The following is a 24,000-nucleotide window of genomic DNA, read 5'->3' on the forward strand; positions in this document are numbered from 1 at the left end:
GATATAAAACGTTCTGTCAATAATGACTGCCATCTTGTATTTTTCAATGATGTCGAATATTTTCGTTGTTTCCATCATCAATATTCATATTCGTTTTGTTGTAACGAAGAGATTGAGACGCTTGTTACCTCATGCGTATGGAAAAACTCACCAGAAACAGTGTAGGTTTTTCTCTGGAGGGCACTGGAGAACTCATTTTTTGACGTACTGCGCATGAAGATAATATCGTTCCAAAGTTGATAAAACGCTCTAAATTTCAGAGATTTGAATTTGCTCTGTATCTCTTGCACAAAAAAGGTTATAATGGAATGAATTTTGAACAAATTTATAAAAAAAATTTGTTTGAGCTTTCGAAGGTTATAACTAAAAAAATATGCGTTTTAGAGGGAAATTTATAAAACAAAAATTCTAGAGAAAGATTTTCAAAATATTTTCGTCTAAAAAACCGGTTAAATATCTTGAACGGTTATTGAAATACAAGCGATATAGCAAGACCCTGACATCTTGTTTCCGAGGTGTTTGCCTGTGATTTCGACTATCATCATCACGATCCTTATTATGCTAGACCTAACGAAAAAATTGAGACATCTTCCACGGCTGTTACTCATAAATGACCACGAAGTGCCTTATTCATGACATTTGCGCCCGGACTATATCTCATTAGGGAGAGCATTAAAAAGTTTAATTGACATGTACCTTTTGCGATCATGCATACTGCCAATAATTGACTCTAATTATTATTTCTATGCCTAGTTTCATAACTATGTACATTACTGTTCAACACATATTCACTAATATTTTTCTTCATTGATGTTAGGCATGCCAGTATATACAATGATGGCACTGTCAACAGTCCTATACTCACAAATAAATCTCTGCATGGTGTAGAGGGGGGCCTTCTTACATATTATTCTCAAGGCCTTTTTTTGAAGCTTGAATTAGACATGGGAGGATGAGGAATTTCCCCATAGTTGAATGCCATAATTTAGATGGCTATGAATATGCGCAAAGTACAAATTCATTAATACTAAGGTATCTACAATTTGGCTCAGTCTCCGAAGAAGATAGATGCCTTTGTTAATTCTTTTGAAATGTGTCTAACATGTTCATTCCATGTTAAATTTGTGTCCAGCATCATTCCTAGAAATTTCATAGATGCAATTTCTGTTGTACTCCTATCGAAGCTAAATTTCATGTCAATTGTTTTGTCAACGTTCAAGCTCAAATTATTAGCCACACACCAATCATTTATCATTGAAGTATTTTCAGTGAGCATTACCTGTAAATTTTCCTTGCTTTTATCATCTACTTCAAGTCCTAAATCATCTGCATACAAATAAGAAATGCCATTTTTATTACATACATTTATCGAACTAGGCAAATCATTGATATAAGAGTAGTCCTAAGATAGAACCTTGTGGTACACTGCATTTAACAATTTCACCTCTGGAATACTCCCCATTCTTGTAGATGAATTTCACTCTATTTGATAAGTAAGAAGAAATTAGATCTACTGCAGATTGTTCTAGGCCATAACGATACAGTTTTTCACATACCGTAATGTGCTATGATAGACAGTATCATAGTATCACAGTATCACAGCTAAACTTTCTTTGAGTGTAAATTTCAAACAGAAATTCTATATTTGGATTGTTTTTATGTGATAAATTACAATTTGAAGCAATTTTGGACATTTTCAATTTTCAATTTTTTTTCAATTTTCAATTTATTAAAAACACACAAAACAATGTAATAGTGTGATATTGAGAGGGTAGTATTGTAGTTGTTTTTGTGTATCTTATATTATTTTTCAGGTTTTTGAACTGGAATGAACTTTGATTTTACTGTTTGTTGAACCCTGCGTTTTTAGTGTGAGAATTGACTCTGTCTTGTTTGAATTTGCTAACTTGTTGCTTAGTTGTCAAAATTAAAGCAATTTTCGTGCATTTTTCAAATGCAGTTTTAATTTCATGTCGAAAAAGCCACTGTATTTGAAGATTGTACGAGCATTGACCTTTTTGCAGCTTTGGCTTTTCCACTGGAAGTTATGCTCAACGCTCGTGGAGGGGGAATAATTTTCAGTGAAAAGGCGACAGTGGGTATTGAGACATAACCGGAAAAACATCATGTAACGGTGTGCGAGCCTCAGTCCTCTGAATGGGTCTGTTACCCATCCAGAGGGACAAATTAAAAAGTTTTCAGTTATCAGTAATTTTTATCTAGTTGGATAGGAAACCAAATTTTATAGAGTTAGTAGGAGTAGAATCAGGAAATTATTTGTGCGTGTGAGTTCAAGTATAGTGAGTTTTATTAAAGCGTATGTGAGTGTTTCTGAAGAGTCCAAGTTTGAATATTGTTAAAATGGTGAGTGCCGAACTTTTGTTGTTTTTCTTATTAAGCTCAAAATTTAGTTTCATAGAATGACCGAGGCCCAAATTTAAATGCAGCAAGTTAGCAGGTTCCCAAAATGTATAGATTAAAAATTGAGTATGTCTTCTTGACCTGAATCGATGGCTGAATAACTTTGTTCAGTTTGAAAATTTGACATGTTACCTGACTTTTATTAATTCGTTCTACCTATTTAGAGTTCAATAAACCAGGAGTTGAATTTTATTAGTATTTTTCATTGAAGTTCCTGGCTCGTAGTTGCTAGTTGCTAAAATAGGTGACAATTAGATAATGATGATAATCTGTGCATTTGAATGAACGAATCCACTAAAAGCTCCCAACCAATCGAGGATTCAAATACCGGTAGATGAATTGATAGCAGTAAACTCTAGCAAATATTATAGAAGAGAAGAAAAACCCCCTCCGTTTACATTGGTGGCCTGCGGTGGTATAGTCTGCAAGAATGACTATTGAACCACATGTACTCAATATTTCATATTTTGGAAGATTAACTAAATAGAGACAAATATATCTCCGGTTTCAGAAATGATGTCAGGTGTGGTGTAGGGTTTAAAAATACCTCCACCGGTTACATAAATGGTGTCAGGTGTGGTGTAGGATTAAAAATACCTCCACCGGTTACAATACAAAACAAAATTACAAAGAATTACGAAACAAATAGAACACAATAAAATGTTACAAATATAAAAAAACCATGGGCTTTGTGGTTGGGTGTGTTGAAGAGAAAAAAGAGAGGAAGATACCTAGCCAACTTTGGTTTCCCATGTAATAGGCAGGCAAAGAAGAGAAGATAAGTAATGAGAAAAAAAGGGAAGGGAGAAATGGGGGGAAGGAAGAAAACAGAGGAATAGCTACTCAAAATAAAGGTAAGCGAGTCCACTGAAAAATGAAAAAACAATGCTGGAGCAGAAATCTCGAGTCATATATCTAAATGGAAGAAGAAATTACTGTATGTCGAGTTTTTATATCCAGTTTAATTTTTCCGCTGATCTTATTGTCCATGAGAAAGTGATTTGGAATGAGGTTTATTATTTTAGTACCTATGTAAATTAACTGCCTCCTTATACATTCAATATTAGTGTTATAGGTTACATATTTGTTAGCAGTGGCCCTTAGATTATAATAATTAAGTGTAGAGTTTATTGTGAGAAGAAAATCGGATCTATATTTTATTAAGTACTCAATTACGGTTTTTATGTGTAATTGACGTATAGTCATGACCTCAAAATCACTAAAAACCATATCCGTTGGATAGAGCCTCGGTTTGCTTAATATAGTTTTAATTATCAGTTTTTGTGCTACAAATAATTCAGCAATATGACAGTTGAGACATCCTCCCCAAACAACTATGCCATACCGCAGAATTGACTTGACTAGAGCATGATAAATCATTTTCAGGTGGTTCTTATTAAGAATTCTGTTAACTTGGTAAAATTTAAAAGATAAATAATGATTTGTAATTATGAAGATGATTTTGAAAATGTTTTTTTTTTTTTGTGAAAATTGAGTTTCAACCTTCTTTAACCTCAAAATTGTTCCAGCAATCAGATTTTCAACTTAATTATGAGTGTAACGCTAGTTCGCCTCCATGGTGCACATTGGGTAACGCTAAATGGACTAGCAAATAATGGCGGTCAGACACACTTATGTTCTCCTGACCGAAAACTACACAACATTCTCAAAGAATTTGGAAATATACAGTGTATATTTGTCTAGGCATTTGAGACTCATTAGCTATATATTTGTTGTGTATCTGCCATACGCTAAATAATAAATTGACAGTATCAAATGCACGAGACATATCAAAACTTCTGAAATGTACATTCTTATGGTTTTCCAGGTCCTGAATAACTTCCTTTACAAGTCTAAGAACATTATCACCAGTACTATGGTTCTTTCTAAAACCATATTGGTTGTTTGAAAGCAAGCTGTTATTTTCAAAATAGTTAATAATTGTGAGTGAAGAAGCTTCTCAAAAATTTTCGATGGTAAATAAATTAAACATATCTGCCTGTAGTTATCTATGTATGATTTATCTCCTTTTTTGTGAACTGGTATCACCTTAACTATTTTGAACTCATCAGGAAATATTCCCAAGTCAAGGCACCTGTTGAATATGGAAGTCAACACTTCTGATATATTAGGAGCTGCTAATTTAAGTATCAGAGAATTTAATCCTACAATATCCAGACAATTACTATTACTCATTTTATTTATAGTTTCAAAGACCTCTTCCACCTTGAAATGCACAAATTTGAAATTTGTATTCGGCCTAGGAATATTATGAATATAATATTTATAATCAAAATTACTTTTGGGAATATCTTTACCAATCTGTTCCGCTTTATTCACAAAATATTTATTTATATCATCTTTTTGACATTCTGCATTCAATTCCTACAGATTTACTATTTATAGTGGTATGCTTATTTATAATTTTGCAGCTTTTGTCTTATTATGACTATTCTGTATTAACTTATTGTTTTAATTGAGTTTTGCCTTTCTTAATTCAGACCTATAGTAACTTCTTAATCTATAATAATCCGATCTTATCCTTTCACAAGTAGAATTTTTATGCAGATAATACAAATGTTCACATTTAGTTTTTAAAGCACACAAATCCGAATTATAACATTCAGGAGTTTCAGAAGCTATTCATGTGGGCCGTGAACTTGGCTTTTCCTTTGATTAAGAAAACTATCAATGTGAATAAATGTGATAATAAAATATAGTTTTCTTAATCAAAGGAAAAGCCAAGTTCACGGCCCACATGAATAGCTTCTGAAACTCCTGAATTTGTTCTATTACATTTTTTAGAGCATAGACAGTCAACCAATTTAATTCTTCCAATCATTGCATAAAATATGTACATTACTGTCATTAATTTCTCTGATCTTTATTATATTCTAATTCATAATCTTATTTTTATAGTTTTCAAGTCTTAATATTAAACCTATAGCAAAATGGTCCGAAAGAACTGTGAATATCATTTTGTTCTGCCATCTACTAACATGAATATATCGGTAGCAATATTATCGATGCATGTGCCACCCGTTTCGTTGGGTCTTGTCATTTCCTTTATAGTTAAATGCTTATTAAAACTCAACAATAAACTTAGCAGATCTTCTCTATAACTAGATTGAACATTAAAATCAACATTGAAATTGGAACATAAAACCACATTGAAACCACTATAAGTGAACAGGAAGCTCAACATTTCATTGAGTATGACTAGAAAATTATTGAAATTCAAAGCATTCACACTATAAGGCCTATAGACAGATAGAACAATCACATTCATAGCAGGTACTTTGATTGCGCAAGCCTCACATATCATTTCAACAGACATTTCTTTCATAATTGTTATGTCATTATATTCTACAGAGTGTCCACTGAATCAGGTTCAGAAAATTCCCGTACAATTCCCGTACATTTCCCGTATATTTCACGTTTTTCCCGGTTTTCCTCGCTGGTTAAAACACATGTAAAGATATAGGTTGGGGGGGGGGGTTATGGGGTTACTTAGAAGGGGGGTCAATTTGGAAAAATATAATATTCTTAAATAACAATTTCAGAAGTGCAAAAGTATGTTATTCATCAAAATGTAGCATCATTATACAATTACAACTATGTATTTCGAAAAATATAAAAAAGGCAATTTAGAAGAAAAAACTAAACTCCCTAACCTACCCTTTAAACCCTTTAAAACATTATAGTCCAGTCACTACCGGTATATACATTGGTGTTTGCAATATATATTGTAGTTCTGATTTTTCAGTATATTGTTTGGATACATTAGAGAGAAGTCGAGAGTCTAGAGCCAATTTTTCATGCAAAATTTCCAATATTTAAATTGGCATTTTTCCACAATTTAAATGTACAATTCAAAATCCCTCTGGGCGTAATTTTGTGCCCTTCAACCTCAGACCAGAGAGCGCACAAAATTACGCCCAAAGGGATTTTGAATTATACATTTGAATTGTGGCAATCAGAAGATATTATTGATTGAAAACTAAAATTCATCCAAATTTATTATTTTGTTGGAATTTTACTTGTTTTTGTAACTCATAACACATTACATATAGAGAGCTCCAAGTGATTTCATTCTATTCAGAATTTTATAATCTGAAAAAGGCGAAAGCAAATTTAACTGTCCGACGAATGGATTTGGCGGAAATAAGCTGAAAACTAGAAAATGAACCGAAAATACGAGGTGTTTGGGCCATTCTATATCTAGCATAAAGAAAATTGGTTCTGGACTTCTCTTATGTATCCAAACAATATATTGAAAAATCAGAAGTAGATTATTATATTGAAAGCACATCCCCTTTTTTCATGTCTATATTGACTGGACTAATATTAAACAGAAAATTTCAGGTTCTGAAAAACATATGTGTAATTTGATCTACTATCAATAATTTCAACATCGATAATACCTACACCAGATACGGAACTATACCTTAAATGGATATAAAGGTATTTCCACACATGCCGAACCGAACCTCGAACAGCGTAGCGAATCGTACAATCCGCCCTGCAGCGAACATTAGCCATATGCTTCATATGGGTATGCTCCATATGCTCCATATTCGGTATGCAATATTGGTTTGGGGGGGCTCCAGTATCAAAAATTTAGATAGAATCTTTAGAATGCAAAAGAGAGCTGTGAAAGCGATTAAAGGTCTTAAGCCATTAGAGTCCTGTAGAGAGTATTTTAAAGATCTAGGACTACTAACTGTGCCTGCACTGTACATTTTCGAAGTGATCATGTATATAAGAGATAACAAATTTATAAGAAACTGTGACATACATAATTATGACACCAGAAATAAGAGTAAATTTTCTGCACAATACCACAGGACAGCTCAGTATGAAAATAAGCCTTCTTATATGGGTATGAAATTTATGAGTAAACTGCCGTCAGCTTTGAGAGAAAATGAGAATAAGGATGTTTTCAAAAAGCTATTGAGAAAATATTTAGCAAACGGAGTTTACTACAGTATTCAAGAATTTATGGATGGAGAATGAGGCTTTTGGGAGGATTAAATTGTAATGTACATTGTGGAATGTGATGTATATATGTTTATATGTATTCCTTTTTTTTACAAATAGTCCTTGACGATTTCCTATACTCTTTAAAGAGTCTCCAGGGAGAAAATTTAATCAAATCAAATCAAATTTTAACAGCTGTTGAACAACCGCCGCGCAGTTCTCCGAACCGTTCGCGGTCCCACTAGCCATTCCCCATCACTACACCATTTGTTGAAGGGATGATGGTGATTCAAATGTTGCATTCTTTAGCTTCTGCTTCCACGCTTATATCTTGGCAACAATGCGTTCAACCAAGATGACTGCTCTAAAATGAAATTTGATAAATTCTCTACAATTCCTGTTAAGTGGAGTTTTGTTATATTTCCAACAGTTTTCGAGAAATCCGGTCTTGAAAGTGTGGAATTGTTGGAATAACTTGTTTTTATCAAATTTTTGGCGCTTTCAGGGCTTATAGCTCTCCAACAATGCATTGTAAAAATCAAAGCTCATTGTAGGTTTGTGGAGTATCAAATTCTCTTCAATTTGAAGTATTGTTTCACTATTTGAAGTTTTTCCCTCATTGTTACAGCAGCTTTGATGTAGGGGGTTGAATTTTCAATGCTTCAACAATTGATCATTTCACAATGACATTTGAAGGGGGTATCTGGAACACAATATTTGACTTTGCAGTTCAAGTAGGACTACTTAGAAGTTAAACATAGCGTAAGTGCGCATCTTCATCCCCTCTGTTAAAGGTGTGGAACAGCTGAATTGACACTTGTTACAGAATTGAAACTTTAACAGAATTCGGCTTACCCCAGGGTACAGTTCTTTCTCCAATTTCATTTTTAGTTTGTATAAATGATCTATTGAGTCTTCATATCAAGGGATGTAGAGTTTTGTCTTATGCTGATGATACTGCATTGGATTTTACGGGAGACTTCATGGGACAACGTGATATCCTTGACCAACATCGGACTCTCTGGTGTGAGAGTGTGGCTTGTTAGAAATGCGTTGACACTGAATTACTCGAAGAGCATTTATATGACTTTCTCACCAAACTCAAGTACTCAACCCGATGATATCAGACTTCAATTAGATGCAGAAAGAGTACACAATGTAAATTGCTTGTATGTCATGAACGGTAGCAATCGTAATCAACCGGCTTGCTCTTGTCCCGTTTTAGAAAGCGTGACCAAAACAAAGTATTTCGGTGTCACTCTGGACCCACATTTAAGATGGAATGAGCATATAAATAGTATGTGTAGCAAAATGAAATTCATGATCCACACATTTTATAATTTGAGCTTACTCAAAGACAAAGGTCTAAGTAAAATGGTATACCTAGCATATGCTCAGTCAGTCTTCCAGTATGGAATTTGAGTGTTGGGTGGCGCTTTCAATGCACATTTAAAAAAATTGAATGTTATCAAAAGGGTATTCTCACGGCAGCCTAGAGTGCCCAGACGATACCCTAGTCACCAACTTTTTCTGGAATTTTTAGTTATGACAGTCAGACAGCTATATATTAGAAATCTAATTAAATATATCAGCAATCATACAGATACCTTTACACTGCATCAAACTAATTATATTTTCAGATCTGCAAACAGATATATTGTTCCTCGAACTGACTTAAATACATGTAGAAGACAATTCAACTACATAGTAAATAAACTAATAAATATTATTCCAGAACATTTTATAAAAATAAAACTCTCTAAAGCACTTAAAACGAAAATTGAGAACTGGATCAAGACAGAAAATGTTGTAGTCGAAATATTTTAATTCTAGGCATTCATCAATTCGTTATTATCATGTTTTATTCAATTATTTCCCCCTTTACTATCTGAAAGTTGTCTATCAAACTGAATTCAATTCATATAATGCTATTCTGCACTGATTCAAATATTAATTATTTCCCCCTTTACTATTGAAAGTTGTCTCTCAAACTGATCCAATTTATATAATGTTATCCTGCACTAATAGTCCAGTCAAGGAAAGATTATAGGGGGAAAAGTTGGGAAGACAATTTTTGACGCCGCAGTTCTGTTTAGGGCAGTTAGGAGGTAAACATATCAAAAGTCCCCATCCCTACCCCCTGTGCTAAGGGGGTGGGGGTGGTTTAAAGGTACCATTTTTTGGTTTCTCGCATAAAACTCAAAAACTATCTATCCTAAGGACTTGACAGTCATATATCAAATTAAAGCTTACATAATTTCCCAAAATATTCTACAACTTTTTTATATCTCCACTAGTTTTCGAGATATCCGTTCTTGAAGTTGTGACATTTGTGGAAAAAACACGTTTGCCACCAATTTTAGCTCTTATAACATTTTAATAATCGACGGAAAAAATCCATGCTGATTATGAGCTTATAAGGCATTAAATTCTCTTCAATTTGATGTATAATTTCACGCTTTTACGAATTTCCCTACACCTTTTGTAGCAGGTCAGTGTTGAGTGTGAAATCCCAATTTTTGCAACAATAAACCAATTGACAAAGGAATTTGTCAAAAGGGTATCTTTTGAACAAATTTTTTTACTTTGCAGCTTTGTTAAGACTAGTTAGGAGGAGAACATATCAAAAGTCCCCATTCTTAACTCATGTGCTAAGGGGATGAGGGTGGTTTAAAAGTTGCATTTTGCAGCGTTTTGCTTCCACGCTCATATCTAGAGAACATTGCGTTCAACCGACTGAAATAACTATTCAAAAATGAAGCTTGATAAATTCTCTACACTTTTTGTTCAATGGAATTTTGTGATAGTCCCAACAGTTCCCGAGATATTCGCTCTTGAAAGTGTGTAATTGTTGAAATAACAGATTTTCATCCAATGTGTTGCTCTTTCAGGGCTTATACCTCCCCATGATCGAAGGTAGATTTTCCTGGGGGATTTTCTTACCTTGTAGTATAGTCAGTTGTTCGGTAGTCGAGCGTGTGAACGGGTCGCGATCTCCTCTCCTTACAGCGTTCCCGGTACTAGTTTATTACTAGGAAATTATTCTATTCTGGGTTTGTTAGAATAGAATATTGTAGGGCTAGTTCCGGACAACTCGAAGCTAGATCTTCCTTGGGGATTTTCTTTCTTGACAGTTATTTCTCCCAACTCGTATCACTGGGGGTGAGCGAGTTATCCTTGGTTTAGAAACCTAGAGGTATCTTAAGTTTGTGCTACAAACAGTTGAGTGGGAAATTTAACTAGGCTCTTTTCGGTTTGATAACGGTAGGTTCCGCATCGTTCGCGGATTGTAGCGGGTTATTTTAGAGTTCTTAATTTATAAGTCTCTACTCTGTCGCTTCACGACGGTTTTGATTATAATACGGGAATTGGGAATCGGTTCGTAATTCTCCATATTTGGATCCACGGCGATTCAGGTAACTGTATGTTAGGACTGGTCACTTATATGCGTTTCCTCTGTAGTAAGGTGGCCTTAAATTTAAAGATTAAATTTCCCTTGCATAGTTTTCATATTGTAGAGTGGCCCCTGTATTTATTTTGCATAGCAGTTTCGGACTAGCTATAATTCCTAGTAGGAAAATCCCAATCTTTTTCCTTCAGGACTCAGGTGCAGCTTGAGTTCGTACCTGTCGAAGTTAACAGACTGCGACATCCTTTCCCTTACTTTCTCTTAACTTTTCATATTCTAAAATCCTTCCAGCTCTCAGGTATAGCTTGAGAACTTCCCGGTCGAAGTCATCAGACTGCAACAAACTTCCTCTTACTTTCTCCTAATTTTTCCTATTCTAAAATCCTTCCAGCTCTCAGGTATAGCTTGAGAACTTCCCGGTCGAAGTCATCAGACTGCGACAAGCTTCCTCTTACTTTCTCCCAACTTTTCCTGTACTAAAATCCTTCCTGATCTCAGTTCCAGATTCGAGATCGTCCTAGTCGCGGTTTTTCAGACCCACAAATCCTTTCTAAAATTCCTAGAAACCTTACCCCTTTAATAGCAAATATTATTTGCTGTATAATTAATTGTATAAATTCGTTTATTGTATAAAATAATCATAATAATCATAATACAATTATGACATTGGAGGAAAAACTAGGCTGAGCCTGTACTATTTCTCTCCAAAAATTTTGATAAAATGTTAATGTTGTCCAAAAGATAAGGTTATGTAATCACACACTGCTTCGTCACTTGATTTTCGGTCCAAGAATGATGATTTAAAATTTTGAATTTTGAAGGTTGATTTTATACTCTAAATGAATTACAGAATGTATCACAATAAATTAAAAAACTTTAGAAATATTGCACTTATTTAAAAAATTTGAATACAAAATCAAAAACCTACTCACTATTTGTTATTTTGTAATTTATTTATTTTTATTATTTATTATTTGCTGGATTTCCCTGTGGAAAATTCACGAATTTTCCCGTGATCTCAGTTGCAAATTAGAGATCGTTTTTGTTGTAGTCCTCAGACTGGCAATTGCTTGGAAAAGCCCATTGAAATCTTTTCCTGAATTAGTCTCTGACTCGATATTTTTCTTGTGGAAAATCCTGGAAAAATCCTTTCCTACCCTGACGATATACTGTTGTCTTCCAGATATTATTTCACAGATTGTATCTGTGAAGATTGTTTCTATCCTCTCATAATAGTCGACAAACTGACTATAAATTTAAAAGCGTTTCGGACGATTGAGAGTGATTTAAATTCCCTTAAGGGCTGTCCCAGTTTACCCCTTAATAACCGTCGCGCAGTTGTTGGACTGGCGCTGAAATCCTGGTTAGCAGTCACAGAATTGCTAAAGATCCTTTCGCAGCTACAGGCTCAGATTCAGAAATCCTACACCTAAAACCCTATATAGTGAATCTTAAATATCCTATATTGAAAACTTATATTCCGTATTGGGCTAGCAGGATCAATTTGATGATCGATGGAGCGCAATTGTCAGATTGCGGATTATTGAACAAACATCTGTTTACTGTGGAGAATAATAATCTTATTATTGATTCTCTGTACCCTATACCGTATACCGTATACCCTATAACCTCATACCCTGTACCCTATTTAACTATATCTTAAATACCACTAACAACTCCATAGATCCATCATACCTTTACCCTATAGCTCTTACCTTAAACCCCATAGAAAAACCTCTTTCCGTGCTCGCAGATCCAGTCTGCCCGCCGTTGGTTCAGACTGCGTACTACCGTTATAAATAGAATTATTTGTAGGGATCTGATAAGTCAGATCTGTCTCTCTGTATAGGGTTATCTTAATCCTATCTAACACCCACCCTGAATCTCAAAGGCCGAGGGCCGAATCGGCCAGCAACGGCACGGGCAAACACCTTTCCTTGAAATTAAATACCTCGCGACAGAAACAGAGGGTAAAGAATCAGGGTAGGGGGAGAAGTGTAGGTCCGGTATCTCCACCAGTCAGTACGGCTACTGACCCCGACCCATATCCGGTTGTAGCTAGTCCGCATCGTAGCAATACTTCGCAAATATTAGATAACCTAGGGGGTGGAATAGGCGTATCTTATACCGGTTAAGCAAGGTGGATAATATTAATTTTTCGTGATAGATTATTACTACTACTCTAAGGGCCGGTTTCCGAGCTCGGGATTTAGCTAAGTTCTAGACTTTAACTGGCTTTAAACTCTGGAGTCAGAAAATTGGCTTTCCGAGTCAGAGCGTTAACGTAGTTGAGGACTTAAATAGACTCTGGAGTTTAGAGATCATGTTAGACCCTGGAGTTTATAATTTCGCTTTCTGAGTGAAGGTCTTATAAGTCCAGGACTTAAATTAGATTCTCGCCTCTTTCCGAGTCAAGGATTTATTAAAAATCGTTAAGTCAAGGACTTGAAACAGCGAGATTTTAAACCCTCGACTGGGGTAGGGTTTAAATTCAAGTTCTAGACTTAACTGAGCAAACACAATTCAGTTATTGTTTTAGAGTAGATAAAAAGCCAAATAGATATCATGGAATACCTAAATTATTTGGATTAGTCCATCTAAATTCATCATTTATAGTTTGCAAGTTCATTTTGGAATAAAATTGTATCAGAAATATGCGTAAAAATCTAACCTCATTTTACGACTGTGACAACCTAAAAATGTTCAAGGAAAATAATACAAGGATTGCCTTGGAATGGCCATCATCACATCTCCCAATGTGAATATTATTAATCAATGGCATATTCAACATAATAATTATAACAATAATAAATTATTATTCCAGTTTTTTTTTTAAACATACAAAATTTTTTATTCCAAAATCAATGACAAGGATCAATGATGGATAATAGCATAACATAAAATGAAATCCTTATTTTTTATTCATATTTCAAAAGGTTAGGTTTTGCTTGAATTTATAGATCTGCACAATACAAAGAAATCGAAACGTACTTTCACAAAATAATTGTCACAAAACAGTTTGGAGAGCATTTGAATTATCCCGCTGCAATCAGCTGTTTTGCTATAGGCCTAATGCCAACAATACAACAGCAAAATATTGAGAATTTGCCTCATGTTTACTGCCTTAAAGTCCTGGACTCAAATAAGTCGAGAACTCAATAGACCCTGGAGTTTAGAACATAAACCCGTGACTCAGAAAGTTGATTTAAACCCGAGAGCTTATTTGAGTCGTGGACTCTGTAAGTCCACAACTTATAGATCCCGAGCTCAGAAACCGGCCCTTAATAATTTTGTTACCAAATAAATTATAATATCCTAGAGCCTGTTTGATTGAATTCTCCAATTGGTTTTTATTTATTTAGTACCTATCAAATCAAATCAAAATCCATTCATTGCCAAAGACAAATAATTACAATTTGTCTAGGCCACGTCATGAGAAAATTATATAAATCAGTACATATATTATCGATTCAATGGATGATCAATTATTGATTCACAAGAATTTATAAGAGAATCCAAATCAATTAATATTCTAATCATGTTTGGAAAAAAAATAAGTGATTGGAACATTATTATGTCTTGAAATTATTTCAGATATCATTGACACTACGGAAACCGATGATTTGAAGCCGAAATTAGTAAAATAAATCAACAGTATAGATGTTTCATTATTAAAATTGAAAAAGATTCACCACTTGACAGCATTTTATTGTTTGAATTCGCTGAGCGGTTCGCTGCACGGCGCGCTGCGCAGCGAAGTGCACGTTTCGCTGCGCTGTTCAAGGTTCGGTTCGGCATAAATGAACATACCTTAATAATGAATATTGAAAGAAACCTCCTCGTTCCGATAGAATCTATCAATACATGCACCGATAAAACGCCGTATCGATACACTATATTTATAAAATGCCACATCGATATACCAACCTGCATCATCCATCACTAATATACCACTTATCCACTGGCTAAATTGCAACTCTGTTCTTAATTAATAAACAATTAGCTAGTTGACGAAAGTGTCAAAAAATTCCCGTATTTCGACGAAATTCCCGTACATTTCCCGCCCAAATGAAATTCACGTACAATTCCCGGTTTTCCCGCCGCGTGGACACCCTGTTCTATATCATTTTTAATAAAAATTGCACTTACACCATGAATGTGATTCGATCTGCAAAAGGATGAAGCCCGTTTAAAATGACAAAAATTGACAAACCCAACATCCTCCTCATTCATCCAATGCTCACTAATCGCTATTGTAGTTGACTTATTCTCATTAGCGATTAATTCTAAATAGTCAATTTTATTGCTCAGGCCCTGGACATTCCAAGATAAAAGACTCACCTCATCATTAATAATTTTTACTATTAGCTGGCTTGAATCCTGAGTACAATTTATATTTCGCAGCTGACTTATCATGAATTTTTGTTTGCCTAGAACAATTGAGATTTCTGTTGCGAGAAGCGCCAACGCTAACAATATTGCAATATTGAGTGATTAATAATTGTGAACAATGATTGTGAGAATTCAAATTGTTGTGTTCAGAAACAGGGATGGAAGAGAAATGTCTAAAAAATTATTCTCATTTAGTGACTTGTGGGCGTCTGATAGTTGTAGAATTCATTTCATGGGACGGAATGTGGGCAGGAGATATAGTTATAGGAGTCTCTGGACAATCTGAAGGCAGAGATACCCGAGCGTGAATGGGAGAAGCAAGAAAAGGTTTTATAACTGGTGAAACTGCTGCTCTGGGGCTATCAAAGATAGTTTCACTCATCAAAGCTTCTTTCATGTCAGTCACAGAATAATCACAAATAGATTGCTTAATGAACCCTGTTAAGTGATTGTCAAAGTATTTTTACCACGTCGATTGAGGTGAAGACCATGTCTGGTAAAATGAGACCTTCTCAGAGAAGTGTTCACATCACTGTAGTACAGTTCAAGTCCCCCTTTTTAGCTTCTCACTGCTTTTAAGGACGCATTAGAATGACCTATATTTACATTTAGTGCTGGATCATCATAACTATATGGAACACCGCAGACCAATATGTTTGTTTTTAGATGCGACGCTAGAATATTATCTATTCCACGTGAGAGAGTTAACTGATAAGATTCATCACAATGAAGGTCATTGGTTCCGGCCATTACAATTACAATATCATCCCTGGAGAAATCTTCAACAAATTCAAGTCCATCTTGCACAATATGTTGTAGCTTTGCTCCAGGCTTTGTGTATACGAAAACATCATAACTGTTCTCCAGGCTGCCAAGGTATTTACTAAGAAATTTACCGTGACTATTGGCCAGTATCGTCAATCTGTTCTTCTTCTTCTTCATATTCAAGCTTGCACTTTTGGTAATTCTAGAAGGAAAAGTCTTTCGTTTGTCAATTGGTGTGGCAGATTTATGGACCAGTGCCTTGACTTGAAATTTGTGAGCTGAAGACTCAAAAGCAGGCATTAGTAACTCGGTTGAAGAAAGCTCCGAGAATAAATTAGAGATATCCAACAAATCCGCCTTCCTTTGATTGGTTTGTCGTTTCCTGACTAGATTACTAGGAATGATAAAGTCATCACACTTGATAGTTACAAGATCATCAGATTATTATTTTTCAGAAAATTATTGTTTTCTGTCTAAATAATGTCTATTATAGCATTTTTATTTTTAATTTCTTCATTTAAACGGCTTCTGGACTCCTCAAGACTCTTTATGCGTGATGTCAATGACTTAATTTCATCCTCTGCACTCTCCTCATAAAGTAATGAGACTTCAAAACAATCCTGTCTCCTATTCTTTTCGGCCTCCAGGAGTTTTGTCAGGACTTCTCCTCCGTTAGCTTCGTCAAATCACCATTCAGTTCATTGTTGACTGAAATTTAGTTGTCTAATTTGTTTAATACTCCATTATGTCAGGAAGCAAATCGACAATGGCATCATTAGAAAAATTGTCAGCAATGATTGACAGGGTCCCCCTGAAACTTACTGCGTCTTAGTCTATAACATCATTGTTAAGAAGATCAATATTCAAATTATTGAGTTTCAGTTTTGCGTCACGAATCAAATTCTCTCGCATACGACGAGTTGTCATGGGTTGGTTTATTCATCTTAAATTCAAACTGAGCGCCAAAGCTAAGAACAATCACAACACCTGCAACGTCGAAGCAAAACAGCGACTATTATAGGTATATTATAATTATGTTAAACCCTCAAGATTATTTCTAACTTACCACAACGCCTGACAACAAGTTCTCGTGAGTAAAATGTACAGTCCACACCAGAAATCTGAATCAGCCCATTATGCGTTTGCTGTACGCTCATTTCCCAATAAAAACGCATACATTTCATGCAGTGAATAATTAAAACTCAAACTATAGAGTGATACTCACTGTAACAATGCGCGCACTAATAATCTTAAAACATACCCATGAGTTTATATGTTAAAACATATCCTTTTCTAATCATGCATTTTATTTATGTATCATAAAATGTATAAATGAATGTACAAAATAAGTCCACGTGGTATTGTGAAACAAATTATGATTACAATGGAACCACGCTAATCCGGCTTATCAGTTATTCCGACCGTAGCGTTGGATATTTTCTTGATTGATGTATATTATGCTGTGAATAAGCTAGTTCATTTGATATTCTGTAATTTTCGGTTTTCCGACCTTGCGTCCGGATTATCTGGGTTCTACTGTAAAAGGTTGGCTCGTGATTGAACAGTAGCCTATGATTAGCTTGTATTTATACTCTTCGCAGAGACTCACTGTATAGGAATTTGATTACTAGTATATACATATATTTGTGCATTGTTGTATTCTGTCTATTTGTATCAAAACTTTTGGAAAATTAAATTCGAATTGAAAGCATTCATGAACACATAACACAAATAGAGTGAAAACATGTTGAATACCTCTAGCTTCCTTGAGCAGGAGTCGCTCGTGTTCACGCGCCTTCTTGTCGTGCTGCAGTCGCAGACCGAGTGCGCCCGACACGAGTCGCTTGGCGAGTGCCGGACACGTCTTGGGTCGCACGGCTGGTGGCAGCACCAGGCTGCGTGCCTTGGCTCGCGACTCCGGCACGCCCAGTCGCAGCGGCCGCGTTTTCACAAACGGCAGCGAACAGCTCAACACTTCATCCGCTGAAACCAAACCGCACATTCACATTCAATCCAATTGAATTGAGAGAATATTTATTTCTATGTATCTATCTATTTCTATATCTATGTATCATGTACAGATACATAGGAATAGTGTCAATAATCATTAAGCCAATCATCATTTAGTCATTAGTGAATAATATTCACTTTTCTGTAACCGTAATCATGAGATGAATCACATAATATGGTTGATTTGTCAAAAGGGGAGCCAACAATAACAAAGAGTTTTCGTTTGTATGCGTAAATAAGTGATTACTCATAACCGCTGTTAATTGTTGGACTCGAAATACCAGGTCATAATGCTTTCTATCACACTGAATCACCACGTACTGTGATAGGTGTTAGGTGGCTACTGTGAATGGGTCTTACTGCTCTTAAGGTGAGTACAGACTTATGTGCCATGAACACGCGAATTTCTTTTCTCATCAGCTGATGCTATTCTTATTATAATTATTGTATTTGTAGTCTGTTTTTTCTATCTTTTCTGACTATTGTATTGTTTGCTGATCAAATAAATAATATTTGTACAGAAACAATTTGATACAGATACAATAAGCATTGCATCAACTGATCGAAAGAGAAATGCTTGTGTTCGTTGCGTACAGTCTGTACGCTCCTCAAGATCCACACTCACACGCGCATGTTTGTTTACATTGTCTCTCAGCTCCCACAACCCAACGTTATAGGAGCAACAGTCTATTAACAGTTTATTCTGTCTACTAGCAGAAACCCGTGCTCCGCAAGGATCTATTTTAAGACTTGACAAACTGAAAACTTGACGTAATGAAATTTCGAAGAATTGAAAATAGGCCTATAACCATCCTTGGTTAATTAAGAATCTACATGCAAAATTGCAAGTTAGTTTCAGTCCAGTAGCTTAGACGTGATGATGACGATGATGCGTCAAACATAATTTTCCTATCCCGTACGTGTTTAAGCCAGCTCTTTACTTTATTATATATAATTATAGTTAAAACGACTGCAAGAGATAGGACTGTGGAACAGAATAGTGGTGAAACTATGATAGCGCCAGAAGTGTCTCAAACACAATAGTAGGTTACTACATGAAATGTTTGAAAATTATTTGGAAAAAGAATGTTAAAAAAACAAAACTGAAAATTGTCAACCTTATCATTCTACCTCAATTTAGAGAGACTTTTGTTTGAGCCGAATGTAAATCTATATACATAAAAATGAATGTCTGTTTGTGTGTTTGTATGTTTGTTTGTTCCCTATAGACTTGAAAACTACTTGACATAACGGCATGAAACTTTAGGAATATGTTGTGTGAATATTTATGTGTTATGTGTGAATATGGGGATGGTTTCTGAAGAGAAATTTTAATAGGGGGGATAATAATAATTATTTATTAATCCATTTTACAGACATATGTTTTCGAAATTGTCGACAGAGTGGCTACCAAAGAACGGAAAGATGATCATGATTCAAGATCATATTATGATGATATGATTGAGCATCAATCTGAAGTTACCAGCTTTATAATAAACACGTATAATAAACCACAGAATGGAAAGTCGGCTAGTATCTTGACGCCATAATCCTCCATCTTGAAAGAAAGTGTAGCATTGTAATACAGCATAGTAGTTTTAATTTCTAACAAGATGATGCAGTCATGTGTCGTGGTCTTGGTGCACTCAAATCTTGGTTAGATTGATACCTTCCATCCTGTGTGTATTCTGTGGCTGAACGGTTGCTCATGAGTCATGACTGACAGATGTTTCCCCTGTTGATTATATTTTGTAAACAAAACTAGAACTTAACCTATTTCATTGTAATCAATTAAAATGGAAAACCATCAGGTGATTGGAGTAGTTTTAAATGATTTGTAGAATATTTTAAATGTTATTGAATTTATGTAATCATGCATTCCTCTGCTCCCAAATACATTATAATGGAGTCCATTATTTGCAAACAACCCTCGTATTCAGCCATGTCTGTTTACGTTCAGCTACTCGATTTACGTTCTTTTCCATCGGTGGAAAAGTACGATTAACTGATCAGTGAACGAACCGGATATGACGTATTTTTGTTCTTATCAGTTAGGCCAAAGACCTTAGAAGAGGTATAAACGCACAATACCTAGGCCTTCCCAATGTTAGCTCTTACTTGAAATTAAAGGTTCCATTGAGGTATTTTAGCGCGAGATATTATATAATATATATTTTTTGTAATATTATAGATCACAAAAATCTTTAAGATCTTTAGTATGTAATAATCTTCCAGGCTGTCCCCTTAATGGCCGATTTCAATTCCAAATAATCTAGCGCTGCATGTGAGTCAATGCATCGTTCAACGACAAAACAGTACTTCGTTCAGAGCCACGTTCACTCACCGATCTCATCGTTCACTCACCAAATAAAGTGAATTGACCTTTGGTAGGCTAGTTGTAAATAAAGCTTTATTATTAAGGCTCAATCACCAGGAATACTATAAATTCTATGAGGGACCAGTAAGCCATTAATTTTGTCACCAATAATCACTTCCACTATGGACACTGGATACATTATGAACAATCAATAAATTAATACATTTTAGTAATTCAATTCAATTCATAAATACCTATGAAATTTATTAGCTACAGAATAAAAAACTTTTGATTGCAGTGACCCCTACTACTACAATATGAATAACCATTTGGATCAAATATAAGGAATTATTCACATCTCTCATCAACTCGTACTTTTCATTCACAAAATATTAACAAAAAATATATAAGTTATATTGAATGAACTCACGGCTAAGGTGTGCCTTTTTCTGGCTGTGCTACAAATAAAATGTATACCTATACATTTAATGTAGGTATATATGTTCGACATTTTTTTTTTTGTAATCTTGTTGTCTATTAAGAAAGTTTTCAATGTGATTTTTGATGGCAATAGAATTTGAATTTAAAAAAAGAATTATCAACAAACTCCTAACCAAAGAAAATCACTGTGCTCTGTTAACCGAAGGCTGTCTCTAGGCGTAAACCGAACTGGCCAAGAATACAACAATGAAACACACACGTGGCAAGCTCGCGCCACAGAATAGGTACTCGCGCTCTCGATTTACGAAAAATTAATTAGATCAGCTGATTGATAAGATTATTTGAAGCTTTCGAATGATTACAACATATGTTAGAATATCATGTGTCAATTATCTCAGTTCCATATGGCGTTCACCTTACCATGTTCATAACCTTACTTAATAGGATCCTTTTTCATCCTTTGAAATCCTTAGAGGCAAAATATCTCAAAATCCGTTCTTAGTGCGCGACTAGCATGTTTGAAGAATATTTGTGCAAAGTTTCAAGTTTTTAGGCCAATCAGTTTTAGCTGTAGTGTGATTTTACATTAAAAATTTCGAAAAAAGCCCTCTCCTGAACATCCCTAAACTCCTGATCGGAATTTTTCTGCATAGATCTAATTATTTTTCGTAGCTGAACAAAAACGTTCCTCATGACTTTGCTGTGGAATGAGCGGTTAAAAAGTACAACATTTTTGGGGGGCACCAGCTCCCTCAGGGGGGCAAATTTCTGAAAATCCTTTCTTAGTGGATGTATTGAGGCTACCATAAACAATTGTGCAAAATTTCAAGTTTTTAGGCTCAGTAGTTTGGGCTGTGGTGTGATTTCAGTCTGTCGGGGCTTAGCCTTTTATAGATATATATAGAGAAGAAGAAGAGAAGAAGATTAACTTAGCCCACAACTGACTATAATGGTTGGCCCAGAGGAAGTATGGCCTAAAATTCGAAAAACATAGTCACTTTCCTGAGGCCATGTTACCTAAGCTTTATAAAGGGTAATGACAGTGACTGTCAAGCTACTCTGTATATGCATTATATATTTATTATTGCGTGATGGATTTGAGTATTTGAATTTGCCGCTTATTAGCCAAAGAGGTTCGTTGTTCAATATTTCAATTCAATTCAGTTTTCGATGTAAAACTCAAGTGCATAATTAGGGCCAAAATAATAGCGTGATATGGTTGACTAAAATAATATGGATATCATTTCTATGGTTCTATTGACGTATACAGTTTACTGAACGACGAGATGACATCTGATTATCATCAATCAAATATCAGCCAAGGTCATCTCGCTGATCAGTACGTTTCGTTACAAAAGTTACAAAGTTGGCCAGCCACTAACATAAAGGTTCACCACACATCTTCGAATAGACTGTTGATAGGTTCGAAGCCAGCGTTTCGAAACAGTTGAAAGTTTAATGATTCCGGTGTAACTGAGCCCCGGTCGTCTTAGTTTGAGGTTAAGTTTTGAAAAAATTCCACTATAGAGCTTCAATCTGTTGCGTTTGCTGTACTGTTTTCAGTATTTCAGCACATTATGTACTGTTGTTGACGTTCAAAAGAAGGCAATCCAAGGACAAGACAATTGCGTCTTGTTGCCATCACTTCATATAGATCCGACTGATGAAATCATGTTCGTGTGCTCTTGCAGATTCGCCATTCGGTCGTAAAGTGTGATTCGTGAAACGTTACGTTTGTGTCTGGCCTTTTAAAATAATCTTCAGTTGATACTATTCTGAAAGGTCGATTGACATTCTGATTGGAGTCTTGCACCTGGACCTTGTTTGGGAATCATTGATTCCTTTGTTTGGGTGGCTTGATTTATAAGCAACCCAACAAAATCAAATAGAACCCTGGTCTTGCATAGTAGCTCTAACCTGTGGTATTGAATTGATGTAACAGATGAATAACAGTGGGCCCAATATTGGGCCTAGCTCTAGCCTATTAGCTCTAACCTGTGGTATTGAATTGATGTAACAGATGAATAACAGTGGGCCCAATATTGGGCCTAGCTCTAGCCTATTAGCTCTAACCTGTGGTATTGAATTGATGTAACAGATGAATAACAGTGGGCCCAATATTGGGCCTAGCTCTAGCCTATTAGCTCTAACCTGTGGTATTGAATTGATGTAACAGATGAATAACAGTGGGCCCAATATTGGGCCTAGCTCTAGCCTATTAGCTCTAACCTGTGGTATTGAATTGATGTAACAGATGAATAACAGTGGGCCCAATATTGGGCCTAGCTCTAGCCTATTAGCTCTAACCTGTGGTATTGAATTGATGTAACAGATGAATAACAGTGGGCCCAATATTGTCCCTTGAGGGCCTTGAGGCACACCATAATTGAAATGTCTAATGTTGGAGCGATATTGGTATCATCGACTGTTATACAGCACAGTGATTAGACTGCCTTAGTGCTTTCTCCAGTGCCTACATCTATTCATACTGACCAACAAAAGGACTGTTGAAGACAGCGAGCGCATGCGTGTCGTCGACCCACTTGATGTGGAAACCGGCTTTGTTGCGGTAGCCTGCAAAGGCGGTCATCAGGTCCTTTGTCTTGAACTCAGCCGGAAAGCCGTAGATCTCCACAATGCACTCGCCATTGTTGCTGCGCTCCTCCACCGACTGGTACGACCGGTAGTCGCTAGATGCCGCTGTAATCTTCACTTTCCCCACACATTCGCCCAGCTGCAATATCAAACATAAAATAGATAAACAAATACATTACTTTTATTGTACAAAGACAAAAATTCAAGAGCAAAATTAAAGTACAACTGCGTCACACAAGTGGTGAAAATTTAATAGGTAACTGGGGCAATTTAATACATAAGAAAAAACCGAATACAAAGGTAACACCAATATACAACCAGTTTCAACAAAAACAAAATGTTTGTCTAGGAATACTGTTATGAAATGAACCACGTCAAGTCTTAAACACTATCAAATTCATATGAACTATAATGTCATACCTCATAGTCAGCCAGTCACAAGTACTTTCTTGAACTCATAAGTACTATAGTAGCTTTTTATCAGTAAAGGAGAGTAAATACAAGTATACAGTCCAATTTCTAGTGAGTTATAGAGATTCATTTTTGAAATAAGCATTTGCAATGAAATTTCCAAGTGCCCTACAATTCTATTTCTAATAAAAGTGAATCTTTCTTCAGAAAACTCATGTTCCTTCTAAGACCAGCCACCAACAATTCTGCCTGTCTGTAC

The 24,000-nt window shown here is 35.4% G+C and overlaps 1 protein-coding gene across 5 annotated transcripts in view; it reads right to left on the reverse strand.

Annotated features, from left to right (window-relative positions):
* LOC111061896 (coiled-coil domain-containing protein R3HCC1L) overlaps nucleotides 1-24,000 on the reverse strand; it is a 47,705-nt gene that overhangs the window by 17,036 nt on the left and 6,669 nt on the right. For all 5 annotated transcript variants that reach the window (XM_039425774.1, XM_022349593.2, XM_039425775.1 and 2 more), the window contains 2 exons: nucleotides 23,229-23,469; nucleotides 17,723-17,950 (listed from right to left, as the gene is read on the reverse strand). In XM_039425774.1, coding sequence (XP_039281708.1) covers nucleotides 17,723-17,950; nucleotides 23,229-23,469 — 469 coding nt within the window. The remainder of the gene's footprint in view (nucleotides 1-17,722; nucleotides 17,951-23,228; nucleotides 23,470-24,000) is intronic.

The sequence above is a fragment of the Nilaparvata lugens genome, chromosome 4 (assembly GCF_014356525.2).
Source record: "Nilaparvata lugens isolate BPH chromosome 4, ASM1435652v1, whole genome shotgun sequence".
In the NCBI taxonomy this organism is placed as follows: domain Eukaryota; kingdom Metazoa; phylum Arthropoda; class Insecta; order Hemiptera; family Delphacidae; genus Nilaparvata; species Nilaparvata lugens.